This window comes from Salvelinus namaycush, chromosome 27, assembly GCF_016432855.1.
Source record: "Salvelinus namaycush isolate Seneca chromosome 27, SaNama_1.0, whole genome shotgun sequence".
Classification (NCBI taxonomy): domain Eukaryota; kingdom Metazoa; phylum Chordata; class Actinopteri; order Salmoniformes; family Salmonidae; genus Salvelinus; species Salvelinus namaycush.
Window position 1 is genome coordinate 31,261,293 of NC_052333.1, and position 16,498 is coordinate 31,277,790.

At 42.9% G+C, this 16,498-nt stretch overlaps 1 protein-coding gene across 2 annotated transcripts in view; it reads left to right on the forward strand.

The window, feature by feature from the left end:
* Positions 1 to 15,986, forward strand: part of LOC120022191 (cell division control protein 42 homolog) — a 17,943-nt gene extending 1,957 nt beyond the window's left edge. For both annotated transcript variants that reach the window (XM_038966072.1, XM_038966073.1), the window contains exons 3-6: positions 12,360 to 12,432; positions 12,834 to 12,943; positions 14,412 to 14,609; positions 14,923 to 15,986. In XM_038966072.1, coding sequence (XP_038822000.1) covers positions 12,360 to 12,432; positions 12,834 to 12,943; positions 14,412 to 14,609; positions 14,923 to 15,012 — 471 coding nt within the window. In that variant the 3' untranslated portion in view covers positions 15,013 to 15,986. The remainder of the gene's footprint in view (positions 1 to 12,359; positions 12,433 to 12,833; positions 12,944 to 14,411; positions 14,610 to 14,922) is intronic.
* Positions 15,987 to 16,498: the final 512 nt, after the last annotated feature.

Sequence of the window (16,498 nt, forward strand, 5' to 3'; positions counted from 1 at the left end):
GATTGGAGTGTTGTCAAGAAAGGTCTTTGAGTGGGACATGGCCAGGTGTCAGGGTTTGTCAAGTGTCTAGGCTAGGGGGTATGCAGTAGGAGCCGCTGCAGTTTGTGCCGTTTGTTCCAGACCATTTCTAACACATTTCTGTTTCAACTAATCAAATTTAAACCGCTATTGAATGAATCCGGTGTGTTTAGTGCTGGGCAGGAATAAAAGCCTCCACACACTGTCTGTAATTCTTGATCTGTGCAGAATCTCACATATAGAATGGGTTTTGATAAGAGAATGTATTTGTTTTGTAGCTGAAAAGAGGAACCCTTTGATGAAGACCCAGACTCTTATGGAAGTGGTTATGGACCAAAAAGCAGTCGGGCTACAAGCCTTTTCACCTTGTTCTACTATTTGCCAAATAGGGATGAAAACAGACAACTCAGTCCAACTGATGGGCAACTTTGATGGGGGTGGGGGCCACAAACCTCTGAACTCCTCATGAGGGGCTACAGTTGCTTGCAGTTCTGCATACCCACATCATAACTCCCCCCCACACCACGCACACACACACACACACACGGCGAGCAAAATATTTTATTGCCCCTCTTGACAGCAGAGAGGCATTTTTTACGTTTTAAAGTTCATTTCATGCAATTCTACACATTTAAACATGGGGTGTAGAGAAAATGTTGCTATTTTAAAGCAAGTTTGTTGCAATTCTACACATTATGCCATGGGGCAGAGAGAATAGTTAGCAATTTTATAACTCATTTCATGCAATTCTGCTCATTTTTCCTTTGTGTGGAGAGATGTTTGCAGTTTTTAATATGAGTGAGACTAACAAAATTAATGGGGGCCCCCGGCTGGTAATTCAACCATGGTAACAAGTTTAGATAGCTGGCCGCTAAACTGACTTAGTAATCGAAAACATTTTAGTCAGTCAATTAGCACATATCAGCTATCAGTGACTGACATAACAAGATAAACTGCTGATGCACAAACAAATTTAGAAATTGCACCTTGTGTATTCTACTATTCTAACTCTCAACATTAAGTTGAAACTTTGACTAAGCCCTCCCCCCTAAAAAAAAATGTTTGGGATGGGATGGGGGGATTTATCCGAGGGCCTTCAAAAAGGGGGCCGCCAGTTGTTCATCCCTTAGGTAACCTTATCCTATAGCTCACTGACTTGGGACTGTACTGGGGTGCTGCAGATAGTGTGTGATGAGTAGCTATTTCTATCACGCCCATCTCTCTCTCTGGCAGTAATCAGCCCAGTGCTGTACCAGAGCCTGGCAGAGAGAGTCTGTCGACTCAGTCCTCTATGTCCAGTCAGGTCCAACTGGGTGTGTTCATGTTGCCCTGTAAAACAGACCCAATTGTCTCCGTGACGTTTCTCCGTCCTTCTGTACTCACTACAGTGCACTCTTCTCATAAGAATCACGTGGCAATTTACGCCTTTTAATTATAAGCAGATGACTCAAAATACTCAAACAATGCTACTGGTTGATTTGGTAGGTATTGAAATACTCTGACACATCTTACATGTACAGAAATAGGCTGAGTACCTACAATGGCCTAGTGCATTCTTAGAGCCTTTCATTTATTGGTGAATACAGTCCTTGTACTACTGCATTTGGGAGTTGAAACATCTGAATATGGGTGTAGTGTGGACAGTCACCCTTGTAGAGACAGTTACCTTCTTCTTTTTTTTTACCCACCATTCTCAATGGTATTAGGCCTGGCTCTGTCCAAACACATTATCGTCATGGTGATCAGAGATGTGTTTCTGACTTTGCTTGGTTGCTCTTCAATGTGTGCTGCCTGCCGCGCCTTTCCACTGCATGCCCCAACGCCTCACTGTTTTTATGTCTAGACTTGAACTGCCCTAAAAAGCGCTGCCTCCCATGGTTTCTCAACCCAATAACGGATAAGCAGACCAATGGTGTGTGGCAGACTGAAGTCCATGGTTGCATCTTAATAGTCGAAAGGGTCTTCCTCGCCTCCTCGCTTTCGTCTTTCAGCGCTGGTGTATAAAAACACATGAGAGGTGAAAGAAATAAGCCTATGATAGATTGCTTTCACCTCTCCAATTCTTTCATATTCAGGCAGTATTCAATAGGGTTGTCACGATACCACAAATTTGACTTCGATTCCAGGTTCAGTATCACGATAATCAATACCATCACGATACTCGATACCAAAACGATACCACAGCAAAAAGAGACGGCATATTAGCCAAAGTGCACCGATGGAAAAACAATCTGTTTTCTTTCCATTTGGGACTTATTTTATTGTACTGATCAACAACATTGGCATAAAAGAAGCAATCTCTTATTTTATCAAAGTGTGCTCTTTAAGACCTAATGACATCATTCACACACACAGTGAGATAGACGTGACTGAGGCGAGGAAGACGAAGTGAATGGGTAAATCGTTTTTTTATTTTTGTTTTTTTACGTCGTCCGGTGCCCTGGATCGGCAAGGTTTGCTCATTTCGACCATCCCATTGATCCTGAGGAGAAATCTCCACCAACCCGGGGCACCGGGCCATGCAAAACAAACTTGCCCAATGAATAACGTTTTTTGGATATGACTGTATGGATTTTGGTGACAATCAGCTTTGAAATAAGCATATTGTGTGTTATGGTTTACGTATTATCACAAACAAAGTTCTAGGGTAGTGAATTGATGTGAGCTTCAGCTGTAAGCTAGCAAGAAAAGTTGCCCTACATAGCTGGAAGCTACCGGTATCTTCTTGCATTGTGAAATGTTCTAGCCTGGAATGAACTTTGTTTTGCGAACAGTAATTAACAGTTGCAACGTTTCTACATGCCGTGTTGCATTATTGAAGTGTGTTAACTTCTGTGCAGCAAGAGTGTGGAGCTAACATGATGCAGCCCAGACTCCCAGTGAGTGCAGGGATTCCTCAGGACAGGCTAGAGCTAGCAATGACTAAGTGGAGCAGGCATGATGCGCTCGCGCTAGAAGGTGACATCAGCTTCGCTGATAGACAGACTTGATCCTCTCTCAATCAATAGACGACTTGTGACACATTTGATAGAAGTACCGAACCGCTTTTCATGTTCTAGTATCGAAAAAAAGTAAAAAAGTTTCGGTATACAGTGCAGCACTAGTGTTCAATCATATTCAGTGCAGTTAAAGGAAAGGCGACAAGGAGAGGAAGACATATTAGACCATTGAGATGCACCCCAACTCTAGCAAGCATGACTTGTGGGTAGGACTGTAAGGGTACACATATTCCTACCGAACCGTTCGGTACCGGGACCTCTGTTCGGTACGCACTGTGAACCCGAATGAATGCATTCCAAATTAAAATATATATTTTTAAACTCTAGGTTATGCCTATGCTACGTTGTATGCCATTGCCTTGTGAGTAAATCTGAGCGGGCGAAAATGTATGGAATTCCATTTTAAACAACTACAGCCTATGCGCACGTTGTATTTCAAATTTTAATCTTAATTTCAAACTATCCTCTGAGGTGTAGCTGGGAACTCTGTAGATGGCAAGTGGTGGGATCCATTAACCAGAATTTAAATCTGCAGTTTAGGAACATTTTGGCTTCACAGTCAACTACAACGGCAATGGACAGAGAGTTGTGGATAAAAAGTTAATATTATGTTCTCCACTGCTCAACGAGAATAGCCTATGCAGAGTGGCGTGTGTAGCTTGCGTTTGTCGGCCACTCACAAGTCATCAAAGCGCCAAGTCATAGAGCCTCCATGTGTGGCAAAGCAAGTTAGGAGATTATCTAATCAATGGAAGATGGAATTAGTTTAAATGAGAAGTATATGCTATAATGTGTTATTTGTAACTAACTAGGACAGGAAGAAAGCGCATGCAGACTCAATTAGCTTAGCTAGCTCTTAGCTAGCTATTTTAGCCAACTAGCTTCTCTCGGTTTGATGCAGTCGAGAGGTACTACGTAATTATATTGGATGATAAATAACCTAGCTATGACAAGCTAGAAGTTGGTCTACTAGCGCAAGTCGGCTCGGTTGGTTGTTGCCTCTCCCTCCTTCCTTGCTCCCGTTTCACTTGATCACAAGACACACACCGCCAGGCCTGTCCTCCGCCTACTATGCTGTATCAGCTCTGGTTAATAAAATAGCTTACAAGTGGACTTTTCTGCTGCTTCCCTCACTCTGATCCGACCACGTCTATACAGAACTGGTCATACTCGGGTCTGTTTGGAAAAGGTCTCTGTATTGAAAAATATATTTATGCATATTTGTCATGGTGAGAAAGCCCCAGGTCCATTTCGGAACGTGTCCAACTTTTTAGACCTCTACTTGAAGTCCAAAAGACAATGCCAGGAACATTGTGAATGATGTCACAGAAACTGTGCCACAAATAGAGTGCTTTTGAATTTTGTGTATTTTGTTAACTAAAGTAACTGTTGGAATTTCATTGTTCCGCTTTACCGAACCGTGTCTCCAAAACAGCAACACTTACAGAACCGTGGGTTTGGTGAACCATTACACCCCTACTTGTGGGTGCATCTCAATGGTCTGAAATAGCTTCCTCGTCGCCCGGTGAGGCTCAAACTCAAATGTAAGAACGGACTAGGATGAGGCCTGAGATGAAACAGGGAGTGGACAGCCAGGGAAGAAGGTAAATTGGTGGTTTAGTGACTACACAAGGCAGGAATGTCAGGAATCTCCCACCCAAATTGAGGGAATGTCCCTCAAGCTCCACACTACAAAGACAAACATGTACACTAAAGTAATAGTAGTTAACACTGTTATTCATTCCCAGGTGACAGCCATAAGACTCCTTTCAAATAGAACACCTAAAAATGGCAGCAGTGATTTAGTGTTTCACGCTAGTCTACATTTTCCAAAGCAATGTCAAGAACTCCCTACAGCATTTTGTCACTTTCTGGAACCCACCTATGTAATGGTGGGAGAAACACCGGTTGGGTTAAAGAGACAATGTCTTTTGAGCACAGGGTTACAATTTTCCTTCAAAGTTTTCTGACCTACAAAAAAGCTTGAAAATGATACCGCCCGTGAACCTGCCCTACGGTAGTCACTGTCTACGCAGTATTGTGCGACGGAGACCAAAAAACGAGAAATGGCAATGCAATTCAGCACGAAGCATAGTGGTTTCATCATCACGTTATAGATGAGCTGAGTCAGACAGTTCCTCATTCTTACTGAACAGTATGTGGCTTCTTTGTCTCTACGGGGAAGCACCTTAAGAGGAACGAGAACGCTGTGAAACATTCTGATACCCTACGTACGCAACACAAGCACGCTACGCAAAATGGCATTATTGCGTGAAGTTATGAATGACTGGGCTGCACGAGTCTACGTAGTTTCTCTACGCAATACAATTTTGTGTAGCTACTTCTAGTTCTTCCATGCGTACATGTGGTATAAATCAGGGCTTACTTAGTTGACGACATGGTTCCCTTTGACCACCTAACATTCTAAGTACCATACACTGTTCTGTCAAGGGAACCAAAGTGAGGGGTTTTCATGTGTATGTATGTACATACAGTTGACGTCGGAAGTTTACATACACCTTAGCCAAATACATTTAAACTCAGTTTTTCACAATTCCTAACATTCAATCGTAGTAAAAATTCCCCTTCTTAGGTCAGTTAGGATCACCACTTGATTTTAAGAATGTGAAATGTCAGAGTAATAGTAGAGAGAATGATTTATTTCAGCTTTTATTTCTTTCATCACATTCCCAGTGAATCAGAAGTTTACATAAACACAATGCTAACAGATACTAATTGAGTGTAACTTGGGTCAAACGTTTCAGGTAGCCTTCCACAAGCTTCCCACAATAAGTTGGGTGAATTTTGGCCCATTCCTCCTGACAGAGCTGGTGTAACTGAGTCAGGTTTGTAGGCCTCCTTGCTCGGACACGCTTTTTCAGTTCTGCCCACAAATTTTCTATGGGATTGAGGTCAGGGCTTTGTGATTGCCACTCCAATACCTTGACTTTGTTGTCCTTAAGCCATTTTGCCACAACTTTGGAAGTATGCTTGGGGTCATTGTCCATTTGGAAGACCCATTTGCGACCAAGCTGACTGATGTCTTGAGATGTTGCTTCAATATATCCACATAATTGTCCTTCCTCATGATGCCATCTCTTTAGTGAAGTGCACCAGTCCCTACTGCAGCAAAGCACCCCCACAACATGATGCTGCCACCACTGCGCTTCACGGTTGGGATGGTGTTCTTCGGCTTGCAAGCATCCCCCTTTTTCCTCATTGGTCAATGGTCATTATGGCCAAACAGTTCTATTTTTTTTTATCAGACCAGAGGACATTTCTCCAAAAAGTACGATCTTTGTCCCCATGTGCAGTTGCAAACCGTAGTCTGGCTTTTTTATGGCGGTTTTGGAGCAGTTACTTCTTCCTTGTTGAGCGGCCTTTCAGGTTATATCGTTATAGGACTCGTTTTACTGTGGATATAGATACTTTTGTACCCGTTTCCTCCAGCATCTTCACAAGGTCCTTTGCTGCTGTTCTGGGATTGATTTGCACTTTTCGCACCAAAGTACGTTTATCTCTAGGAGACAGAACGCGTTTCCTTCCTGAGCGGTATGACGGCTGCGTGGTCCCATGGTGTTTATACTTGCGAGCTGTTCTTTGTACAGATGAACGTGGTACCTTCAGGCTTTTGGAAATTGCTCCCAAGGATGAACCAGACTTGTGGAGGTCTACAATTTTTTTTCTGAGGTCTTGGCTGATTTCTTTTGATTTTCCAATGATGTCATGCAAAGAGGCACTGAGTTTATACATCCACAGGTACACCTCCAATTTACTCAAATGATGTCAATTAGCCTATCAGAAGCTTCTAAAGCCATGACATAATTTTCTGGAATTTTCCAAGCTGTTTAAAGGCACAGTCAACTTAGTGTATGTAAACTTGTGACCCACTGGAATTGTGATACAGTGAATTATAAGTGAAATAATCTGTCTGTAAACAATTGTTGGAAAAATTACTTGTGTCATGCACAAAGTAGATGTCTTAAACGACTTGCCAACACTATAGTTTGTTAACAAGAAATTTGTGGAGTGGTTGAAAAACGAGTTTTAATGACTCCAACCTAAGTGTATGTAAACTTCCGACTTCAAGTGCGTGTGTGTGTGGGGGGTGGGATATAGGTTATGAAACTGAACCTAGCCGCAGCATAACCATATTCCTCTTTACATACCTGTACCATATAGATTCAGTGGTTGTAAAGATGGGGAGAGGGTCTGTCCGTAATAAAGAGGTGCTCTGCTTTTTTGACACCACACTCTACAAAGCAAGTCCTGCAGGCTCTAGTTTTGTCTTAATGTAATTATTGTCTAGTCCTATGGTCAAGTGCAACAAAGAAAGACCTAGTTAAGCTGCAGCTGGCCCAGAACGTCTTGCTCTTCATTGTAATCAGAGGGTTAATATAAATACTACGCATGCCAGTCTCTCTTGGCTGAGAGTTGAGGAAAGACTGACTGCGTGACTTCCTGTTTTTATAAGAAACATTCATGTGTTGGAAATTCCTAATTGTTTGTATAGTCAACTTACACACAGCACTGACACACACACACACTTACCCACCAGACATGCCACCAGGGGTCTTTTCAAAGTCCCCAGGCCCAGAACACATTCAAGGAAACGTATTGTAAGTGAACAGCAAACCTGTTTAAAAAAAATACAAATAAAGTAACACCTCACGGCACAACGCCTCTCCCCCATGTGACCTACTTGTGTGTGTGTGTATTTGTAACTGATGGATGCACGCACACACACACACAACCATCGCTCATCCATATATTTATATGTACATATTCTTATTCATTATTTTACACGTGTGTGTGTGTGTGTATAAGGTAGTTGTTGTGAAATTGTTAGATTACTAGTTAGATATTGCTGCTCGGTCGGAACTAGAAGCACAAGCATTTCGCTACACTCGCATTAACATCTGCTAACCATGTGTATGTGAGCAATACAATTTGATTTGATGTAAACCAAACCAACACACATCACACTACATGTAAATGTATTTAAATTGTTAAGTCTTTTGTCTGTAATCAAATTGAAATGGTCACACACCAGTGTTTAGCAGATGTTATTGCAGGTGTAGCGAAATGCGTGTGTATCTATCTCCAACAGTGTAGTGATATATAACAATTTCACAACACACACAAATCTGAAGTAAAGGGATGGTCATGTATTTTTCGTTATGTGTCGGACCCCAGTAAGACTAGCTGTCGCCATTGGAGTCAGCTAATGGAGATCCTAATCAATCAAATGATGTAGGCCTACTGTGAGTCCAACCATCTGATAGGTGTGGCATATCAAGAAGCTGATTAAAACAGCATGATCATTGCACAGGTGCATCTTTTCCTGGGGACAATAAAAATACACTAAAATGTGCAGTTTTGTCACACAACACAATTCCACAGATGTCTCAAGTTTTGAGGGAGTGTGCAATTGGCATGCTGACTACAGGAATGTCCACCAGAGCTGTTGCCAGATAATTGAATGTTCATTTCTCTACCATAAGCCACCTTCAACGTCTTTTTATAGAATTTGAAAGTATGTCCAACTGGCCCTCACAACCGCAGACCATGTCTAACCATGTCAGCCTAGGACGTCCACATCCAGCTTCTTCACCTGCGGGATCGTCTGAGACCAGCCACCCGGACAGCTGATGAAACTGTGGGTTTGCACAACCGATGAATTTCGGCACAAACTATCAGAAACCGTCTCAGGGAAGCTCATCTGTGTGCTCATTGTCTTGACCTCACTGCAGTTCGACGTCGTAACCAACTTCAGTGGGCAAATGCTCACCTTCGATGGCCACTGGCACGCTGGAGAGTTGTGCTCTTCAATGGTTTCAACTTCCGGGCACATGGCAGACAGCATGTATTGTGTCTTGTGCACGAGCGGTTTGCTAATGTCAACGTTGTGAACAGAGTGCCTGATGTTGGGGTTATGGTATGGGCAGGCGTAAGCTACGGACAACAAACACAATTACATTTTATCGATGGAAATTTGAATGCGCCGAGATACCGTGACTAGATCTTGAGGCCCATTGTCGTGCCATTCATCTGCCTCCATCAGCATGATAATGCACAGTCCCATGTCACAAGGATCTGTAAACAATTCCTGGAAGCTGAGTTGAAACTCCCCAAATACAGGTGTGCCAAGCTTGTTGTCGTACCCAAGAAGACTTGAGGTGGTAATCGCTGCCTAAGGTGCTTCAACAAAGTATTGACTAGTTCTCAGACAGAGTTCACTGTGTCAAATCGGAGGGCCTGTTGTCCGAACCTCTGGCAGTCTCTATGGGGGTGCCACAGGGTTCAATCCTCGGGCCGACTCTTTTCTCTGTACACATCAATGATGTCACTCTTGCTGCTGGTGATTCTCTGATCCACCTCTACGCAGACGACACCGTTCTGTATACTTCTGGCCCTTCTTTGGACACTGTGTTAACTAACCTCCAGACGAGCTTCAATGCCATACAACTCTCTTTCCGTGACCTCCAACTGCTCTTAAATGCAAGTAAAACTAAATGCATGCTCTTCAACCGATCGCTGCCTGCACCTGCCCGCCCGTCCAGCATCACTACTCTGGACGGTTCTGACTTAGAATATGTGGACAACTACAAATACCTAGGTGTCTGGTTAGACTGTAAACTCTCCTTCCAGACTCACATTAAGCATCTCCAATCCAAAATTAAATCTAGATTCGGCTTCCTATTTCGCAACAAAGCCTCCTTCACTCATGCTGCCAAACATACCCTCGTAAAACTGACCATCCTACCGATCCTTGACTTCGGTGATGTCATTTACAAAATAGCCTCCAACACTCTACTCAATAAATTGGATGCAGTCTATCACGGTGCCATCCGTTTTGTCACCAAAGCCCCATATACTACCCACTACTGCGACCTGAATGCTCTCGTTGGTTGGCCCTCGCTTCATTCTCGTCGCCAAACCCACTGGCTCCAGGTCATGTATAAGTAATTTCTAGGTAAAGCCCTGCCTTCTCTCAGCTCACTGGTCACCATAGCAGCACCCACCCGCAGCATGCGCTCCAGCAGGTATATTTCACTGGTCATCCCCAAAGCCAATTCCTCCTTCGGACGCCTTTCCTTTCATTACTCTGCTGCCAATGACTGGAACGAACTGCAAAAATCACTGAAGCTGGAGACTCATATCTCCCTCACTAGCTTTAAGCACCAGCTGTCAGAGCAGCTCACAGATCACTGCACCTGTACATAGCTCATCTGTAAATAGCCCATCTAACTACCTCATCCCCATACTGTTATTTATTTTGCTCCTTTGCACCCCAGTATCTCTACTTGCACACTCATCTTCTGCACATCTATCACTCCAGTGTTTAATTGCTATATTGTAATTAGTTTGCCACTATGGCCTATTTATTGCCTTACCTCCCTTATCCTACCTCATTTGCACACACTGTCTATAGACTTTTTCTATTGTATTATTGACTGTATGTTTGTTTATCCCATGTGTAACTCTGTGGTGTTTGTGTTGCACTGCTTTGCTTTATCTTGGCCAGGTCGCAGTTGTAAATGAGAACTTGTTCTCAACTAGCCTACCTGGTTAAATAAAGGTGAAATAAATAAATTGAGTAAAGGGTCTGAATACTTATGTAAATGTGATATTTTTTTACTTGTATTAAATTTGCTAAAATGTATCAACTGTTTTTGCTTTGTCATTATGGGGTATTGTGTGTAGATTGAGGGGGTAAACGATTTAATACATTTTAGAATAAGGTTGAACGTAACAATGTGGAAAAGGTGAAGGGGTCTGAATACTTTCCGAATGCACTGTAGGCCTAGGCAGAGCTCTCCGCCAAGGCTACCTCATGGTCGTCATGGCAACCAAAGAACTGTCTGATGAACATGGAGGCAGTGCTTAAAAGCCAAAGGCCTGTATTTTGTTCAGGTGTCTCCAGAGATGTTCGATGGGATTCAAGTCCGGGCTCTGGCTTGGCCACTCAAGGACATTCATAGACTTATATTTTGCTCCGTTCATCTTTCGCTCAAACCTGACTAGTGTCACTGCCGCTGAAAAACATCCCCACAGCATGATCCTGCCACCACCATGTTTCACCGTATGGATGGTGCCATGTTTCCTCCAGACATGACGCTTAACATTCAGGCCAAAGAGTTCAATCTTGGTTTTATCAGACCAGAGAATCTTGTTACTCATGGTCTGAGCGTCTTTAAGTGCCTTTTGGCAAACTCCAAGCGGGCTGTTGTGCCTTTTACTGAAGAGAGGCTTCCGTCTGGCCACTACTATAAAGGCCTGATTGGTGGAGTGCTGCAGAGATGGTTGTCCTTCTGGAAGGTTCTTCCATCTCCACAGAGGAACTCTGGAGATTTGTCAGAGTGACCATTGGGTTCTTGGTCACCTCCCTGACCAAGGCCCTTCTCCCCCATTGCTCAGTTTGGCCAGGCAGCCAGCTCTAGGAAGAGTCTTGGTGGCTCCAAACTTCTTCCATTTAAGAATGATGCAGGCCACTGTTCTTTGGGACCTTCAATGCTGCAGAAATGTTTTGGTACCCTTTCCTAGATCTGTGCCTCGACACAATCCTGTCTCGGAGCTCTAAGCACAATTCCTTCGACCTCATGGCTTGGTTTTTAATCTGACATGCACTGTCAACTCAAGTGTGCACCTTTCCAAATCATGTCCAATGCATTTTTGAATAAGGCTGTAATGTAACAAAATGGGGAAAAGTCAAGGGGCCTGAATACTTTCCGAATGCACTGTATGTAGCTGGCTATTTGGATTGAAATAAATCATCACGTTTTTTTTTTTATCTGCTTGGAATGACGACAACAACTGCATACAATGTCCAGCGATGGCAGAGAAGGCTAAAGGACTGGTTCCTAACTACTATCTGTGTGGAGTCTTCTTTGAGCGCTTTTTCAGCAACCGTGGCATTACCCAGTTGCCACATTTTCGGCAATGGAGGACCAGTACCTGCAGAGAAGCGGCTCCTGCGGATGGACTGAAGGTCAGAGAAACCGGTGTTGGTGCCCTGACGAAACACTCCGGGCCTGTATTTGTTTCTCCCTGGATGTACCGACAATGCCCTCCACTCAAGCTATACTGCCTTTCCAGCCCACTGCCTCAACTCCCTAGAGAGACTTTTCAATCGCCTTTAAAAATATATATATATATTTTTTTTTAGGGACTACAATGGAAATACGTTTTTTTGTGATATCCCTGTCACTTAAAAAAAAAAAAAAAAGTATGCTGTGTATGATTTATTTTATTTTTTCACTGGAAAATAAAATAAATAAATCAAAACTCAACATGTTATGAAATCCCTAATGATTGATCTTCTATCTGTCTCTTCCTCAGGTGTTTGATAACTATGCAGTGACAGTGATGATCGGAGGGGAGCCCTACACTCTGGGGCTGTTCGATACAGCAGGTAAAACAAAATGGCCGCTCTCTCTATCTCTCTCTACGTGAGTGCTTCCTAACTACAGTGTCTTGAGCCTCGACTTGTAATACCTTCTTCTCACTCACCATGGTCTGCCTGTTTTACTTTCACATGGTGCTTACGGATCGTGTTTCTCTCCAGGCATCTAAGCATTTAACATTGCATGGGTAACTAGCCTATGTAGTTATAGCATTTACCATCGTGTCTAAACAAGTTTTTGTGTTTGTGGGTTAGTCTGCTTGTGTTAGTCCACCAAGCTCAAATATAAACTAGATCATGTGGAGTCCATTGTGTAGTTGTCTTATTTAGACTTTTTCTTGCATATGAAAGGTATCATTGACGTAAAATCCTAATTATTTTTGCCGTCTTCTCTCTGTCGCCCTCCCCAGGTCAGGAGGACTATGACAGACTGCGACCACTCAGCTACCCTCAGACAGATGTCTTCCTGGTGTGCTTCTCTGTCGTATCACCTTCCTCTTTTGAGAACGTCCGTGAGAAGGTGTGTGTGGAATACAACTTTATTGTCCATTTGCTAGAACATGAATTAGTTTTGTTTTCTGCCTTTCCGAACACCCCCAAAACACAACACACACACGTGTGACTTGTGGTTTCAAGCCCATGTCTTTACACCTAGGTTTCTCTGTAAACATAGCATTGTGTGTGTTTTGTTAGTTGGGGTTAATGTTCTTTTTCTCCCCTTTGCCTTGATGACAGCTTTGTGCACTCTTGGCATTCTCTCAACCAGCTTCATGAGGTAGTCACCTGGAATGCTTTTCCAACAGTCTTGAAGGAGTTCCCATATATGCGGAGTATTTGTTGGCTGCTTTTCCTTCACTCTGCAGTCCAACTCATCCCAAACCATCTCAATTGGGTTGAGGTCGGGTGATTGTGGAAGCCAGGTCATCTGATGCAGCACTCAGTCAATCTCCTTCTTGGTCAAATAGCCCTTACACAGCCTGGAGTTGTGTTGGGTCATTGTCCTGTTGAAAAACAAATGATAGTCCCACTAAGCGCAAAACCAGATGGGATGGCGTATCGCTGCAGAATGCTGTGGTAGCCATGCTGGTTAATTGTGCCTTGAATTCTAAATAAATCATCGACAGTGTCACTAGCAAAGTACCATCACATCACCTCCTCCATGCTTCAAGGTGGGAACCACACATGTGGAGATCATCCGTTCACCAACTCCGCGTCTCACAGACACAGCGGGTCTTTGCAGCAATTCCAAGGCCTGATTCACGCAGTCTCCTCAGAACAGTTGATGTTGATATATGTCTTTTACTTGAACTCTGTGAAGCATTTATTTATTAGGGCTGCAATCTGAGGTGCAGTTAATTGCCGATTTCTAAGGCTGGTAACTCTAATGAACTTATCCTCTGCAGCAGAGGTAACTCTGGGTCTTCCTTTCCTGTGGCGGTCTTCATGAGAGCCAGTTTCATCATAGCGCTTGATGGTTTTTGCAACTGCACTTGAAGAAACTTTCAAAGTTCTTGACATTTTTTAGATTGACCTTCATGTGTCATACTGTCATTTTTCTTGGTTTTATTTGAGCTGTTCTTGCCATAATTTGGACTTCATATTTTACCAAATATGGCTGTCTTCTCTATACCAGCTCTTCCTTGTCACAACACAACTGATTGGCTCAAACACATTAAGAAGGAAAGAAATTCCACAAATTAACTTTTAACAAGGCACACCTGTTAATTTAAATGCATTCCAGGTGACTACCTCATGAAGCTGGTTGAGAGAATGCCAAGAGTGTGCAAAGGGTGGCTACTTTGAAGAATCTCAAATATAAAATATATTTTGATTTGTTCAACACTTTATTGGTTACTACATGATAGGTGTGTTCAAACTTTTGACTGGTACTGTATATAACATGAAACCCTCCCATACTCAATGGACATAATATATCCCCGGATCAAAACCTGGGTGTCATCCTAATATGCCCCCCTCCTCTCCCACAGTGGGTCCCAGAGATCTCCCACCACTGTCCGCGTACACCCTTCCTGCTGGTGGGCACCCAGATGGACCTGAGAGACGACAGCAACACAGTGGAGAAGCTGGCTAAGAACAAGCAGCGGCCCCTGGCCCCTGAGAGCGGAGACAAGCTGTGCCGGGACCTCCGGGCCGTCAAATACGTTGAGTGCTCCGCCCTCACCCAGGTGTGTATGTGTGTGTGTGTACACACATGTGGGCAAGAGACACAATCTCTATCTACTAAGTCTCTGGCCCTCATTCAGGTAAACAGGAAATGGTGGGTGTAAGTGACTTGAATGGTTTCTGAAAAGTAACTTCCTCTCACTCTGTCGACCTCTGTCCTTCGTTGTCTTGATGTCATACTTTCTCACTAGGAACTACTAGCGGATGATGGCGACTGTCGACAGCCTTTCATAGTGCAACTGTGGACATTGTGAAACTAGAATAGTGGATCAATGAGTAAATTGACTTCTCTCTCTCTCTCTCTCTCTCTCTCAGCGAGGTCTGAAGAACGTGTTTGACGAGGCCATCTTGGCCGCGCTGGAGCCGCCAGAGACCAAGCCCAAGAAACGCTGCGCACTCTTATAAAATATTTTAAATTGGGCCAAAGAGCCAGGGGAAAGACCGGACGGGGGGGAAAAAGAGACAGGCGGACACAGAGAACAGACAGACAAAGCTGGGAGGGGTGTAGAGGGAGAAAGAGAGGACGAGTGAGACATTTGTTTAATAGTGCCTTCAGCGATACAGGTTGGGAGGGGCGACGTTGCATGGATAGGTAACAAACGGAGACCTAGAAATACATCCTAATATGTAATAGAATGTATATCTATGTTTCTTGTAACAAGCTGATCAATTCTCTTCCAGACCAGTATAGTCCTTCTTAAAAGGAGACCGACAGAGCAATATAGAGAAGAGACAAGGTTTTGAAACCTCTATTGCCTTAAAGTTACAGTACAAACAAAATAAGTTAGACATAAGGAGGAAGAGACGGTGTGGAGTTTATTTTGTGTTTGATGATACTTAAAAACTGACTGGAAAAATGTGCTTAATCTGAGCAATCTAGACACACACACACGCCAGTGCTTTACTCCCTTCAACCCACAACTGAACTCTTCTTCTTCACCCACTATCTGCCATCACTGCTCCCATGGAAACTGCAAGCGCTTTTTATTTCTCTTGGTTTTCACTGAATTTCCACCTACTTCCTTTTTTGACATTTTATTGTTTTGGAGATGATGGTATATTAACGACGATAATAAGAGTATTATTTTCTTGCCTCTTTATTTCCGGGGATACCCCTAGTGGTTAGCGGTTTGGACACTTGAATTGTTTTTAAAATATATTTTTTCTTATTTTTTTTATGGTTGTGTGCCAATGTGTTGAGTGTTACTGGTTTCATTTGACATAACAATCATAATATGCCTCTAATGACTACATAGCTGGTTGTGATGTTAGTAGTAATAACAGCAAATAGCAATAATGGTTATAGTAACAGTAATAGCTGTATTGAAGCATCATCATCCAGTTGTTTGAAATAAATAAAAAATAACTTGAAAATGGTCTCTAACTTTGAACTCTTCTCAATTTCCCCATAAAGCATACTATAATTAAGCAATAAGGCCCGAGGGGGTGTGGTATATGGCCAATATACCACGGCTAAGGGCTGTTCTTACGCACGACGCAACACGGAGGGCTAGGACACAGCCCTTAGCCGTGGTATATTGGCCATATATCACAAAACCCAGAGGTGCCTTATTGCTATTATAAGCTGGTTACCAATGTAATTAGAGCAGTAAAAATAAATGTTTTGTCATACCCATGGTATACAGTCTGATATACCACGGCTTCCAGCCAATCAGCATTCAGGGCTCGACCGGCACCAAGTTTATAATATAATATTTGTACTGAAAGTATTCATACCCCTTGACTTTTCCACATTTTGTTACGTTACAGCCTTATTCTAAAATTGATTAAATATTTAAAATATCTGCAATCTACACACAATACCCCATAATGACAAAGCAAAAACAGGTTTTTAGACATTCTTGCAAATGTATTAGAAATAGTAAACAGA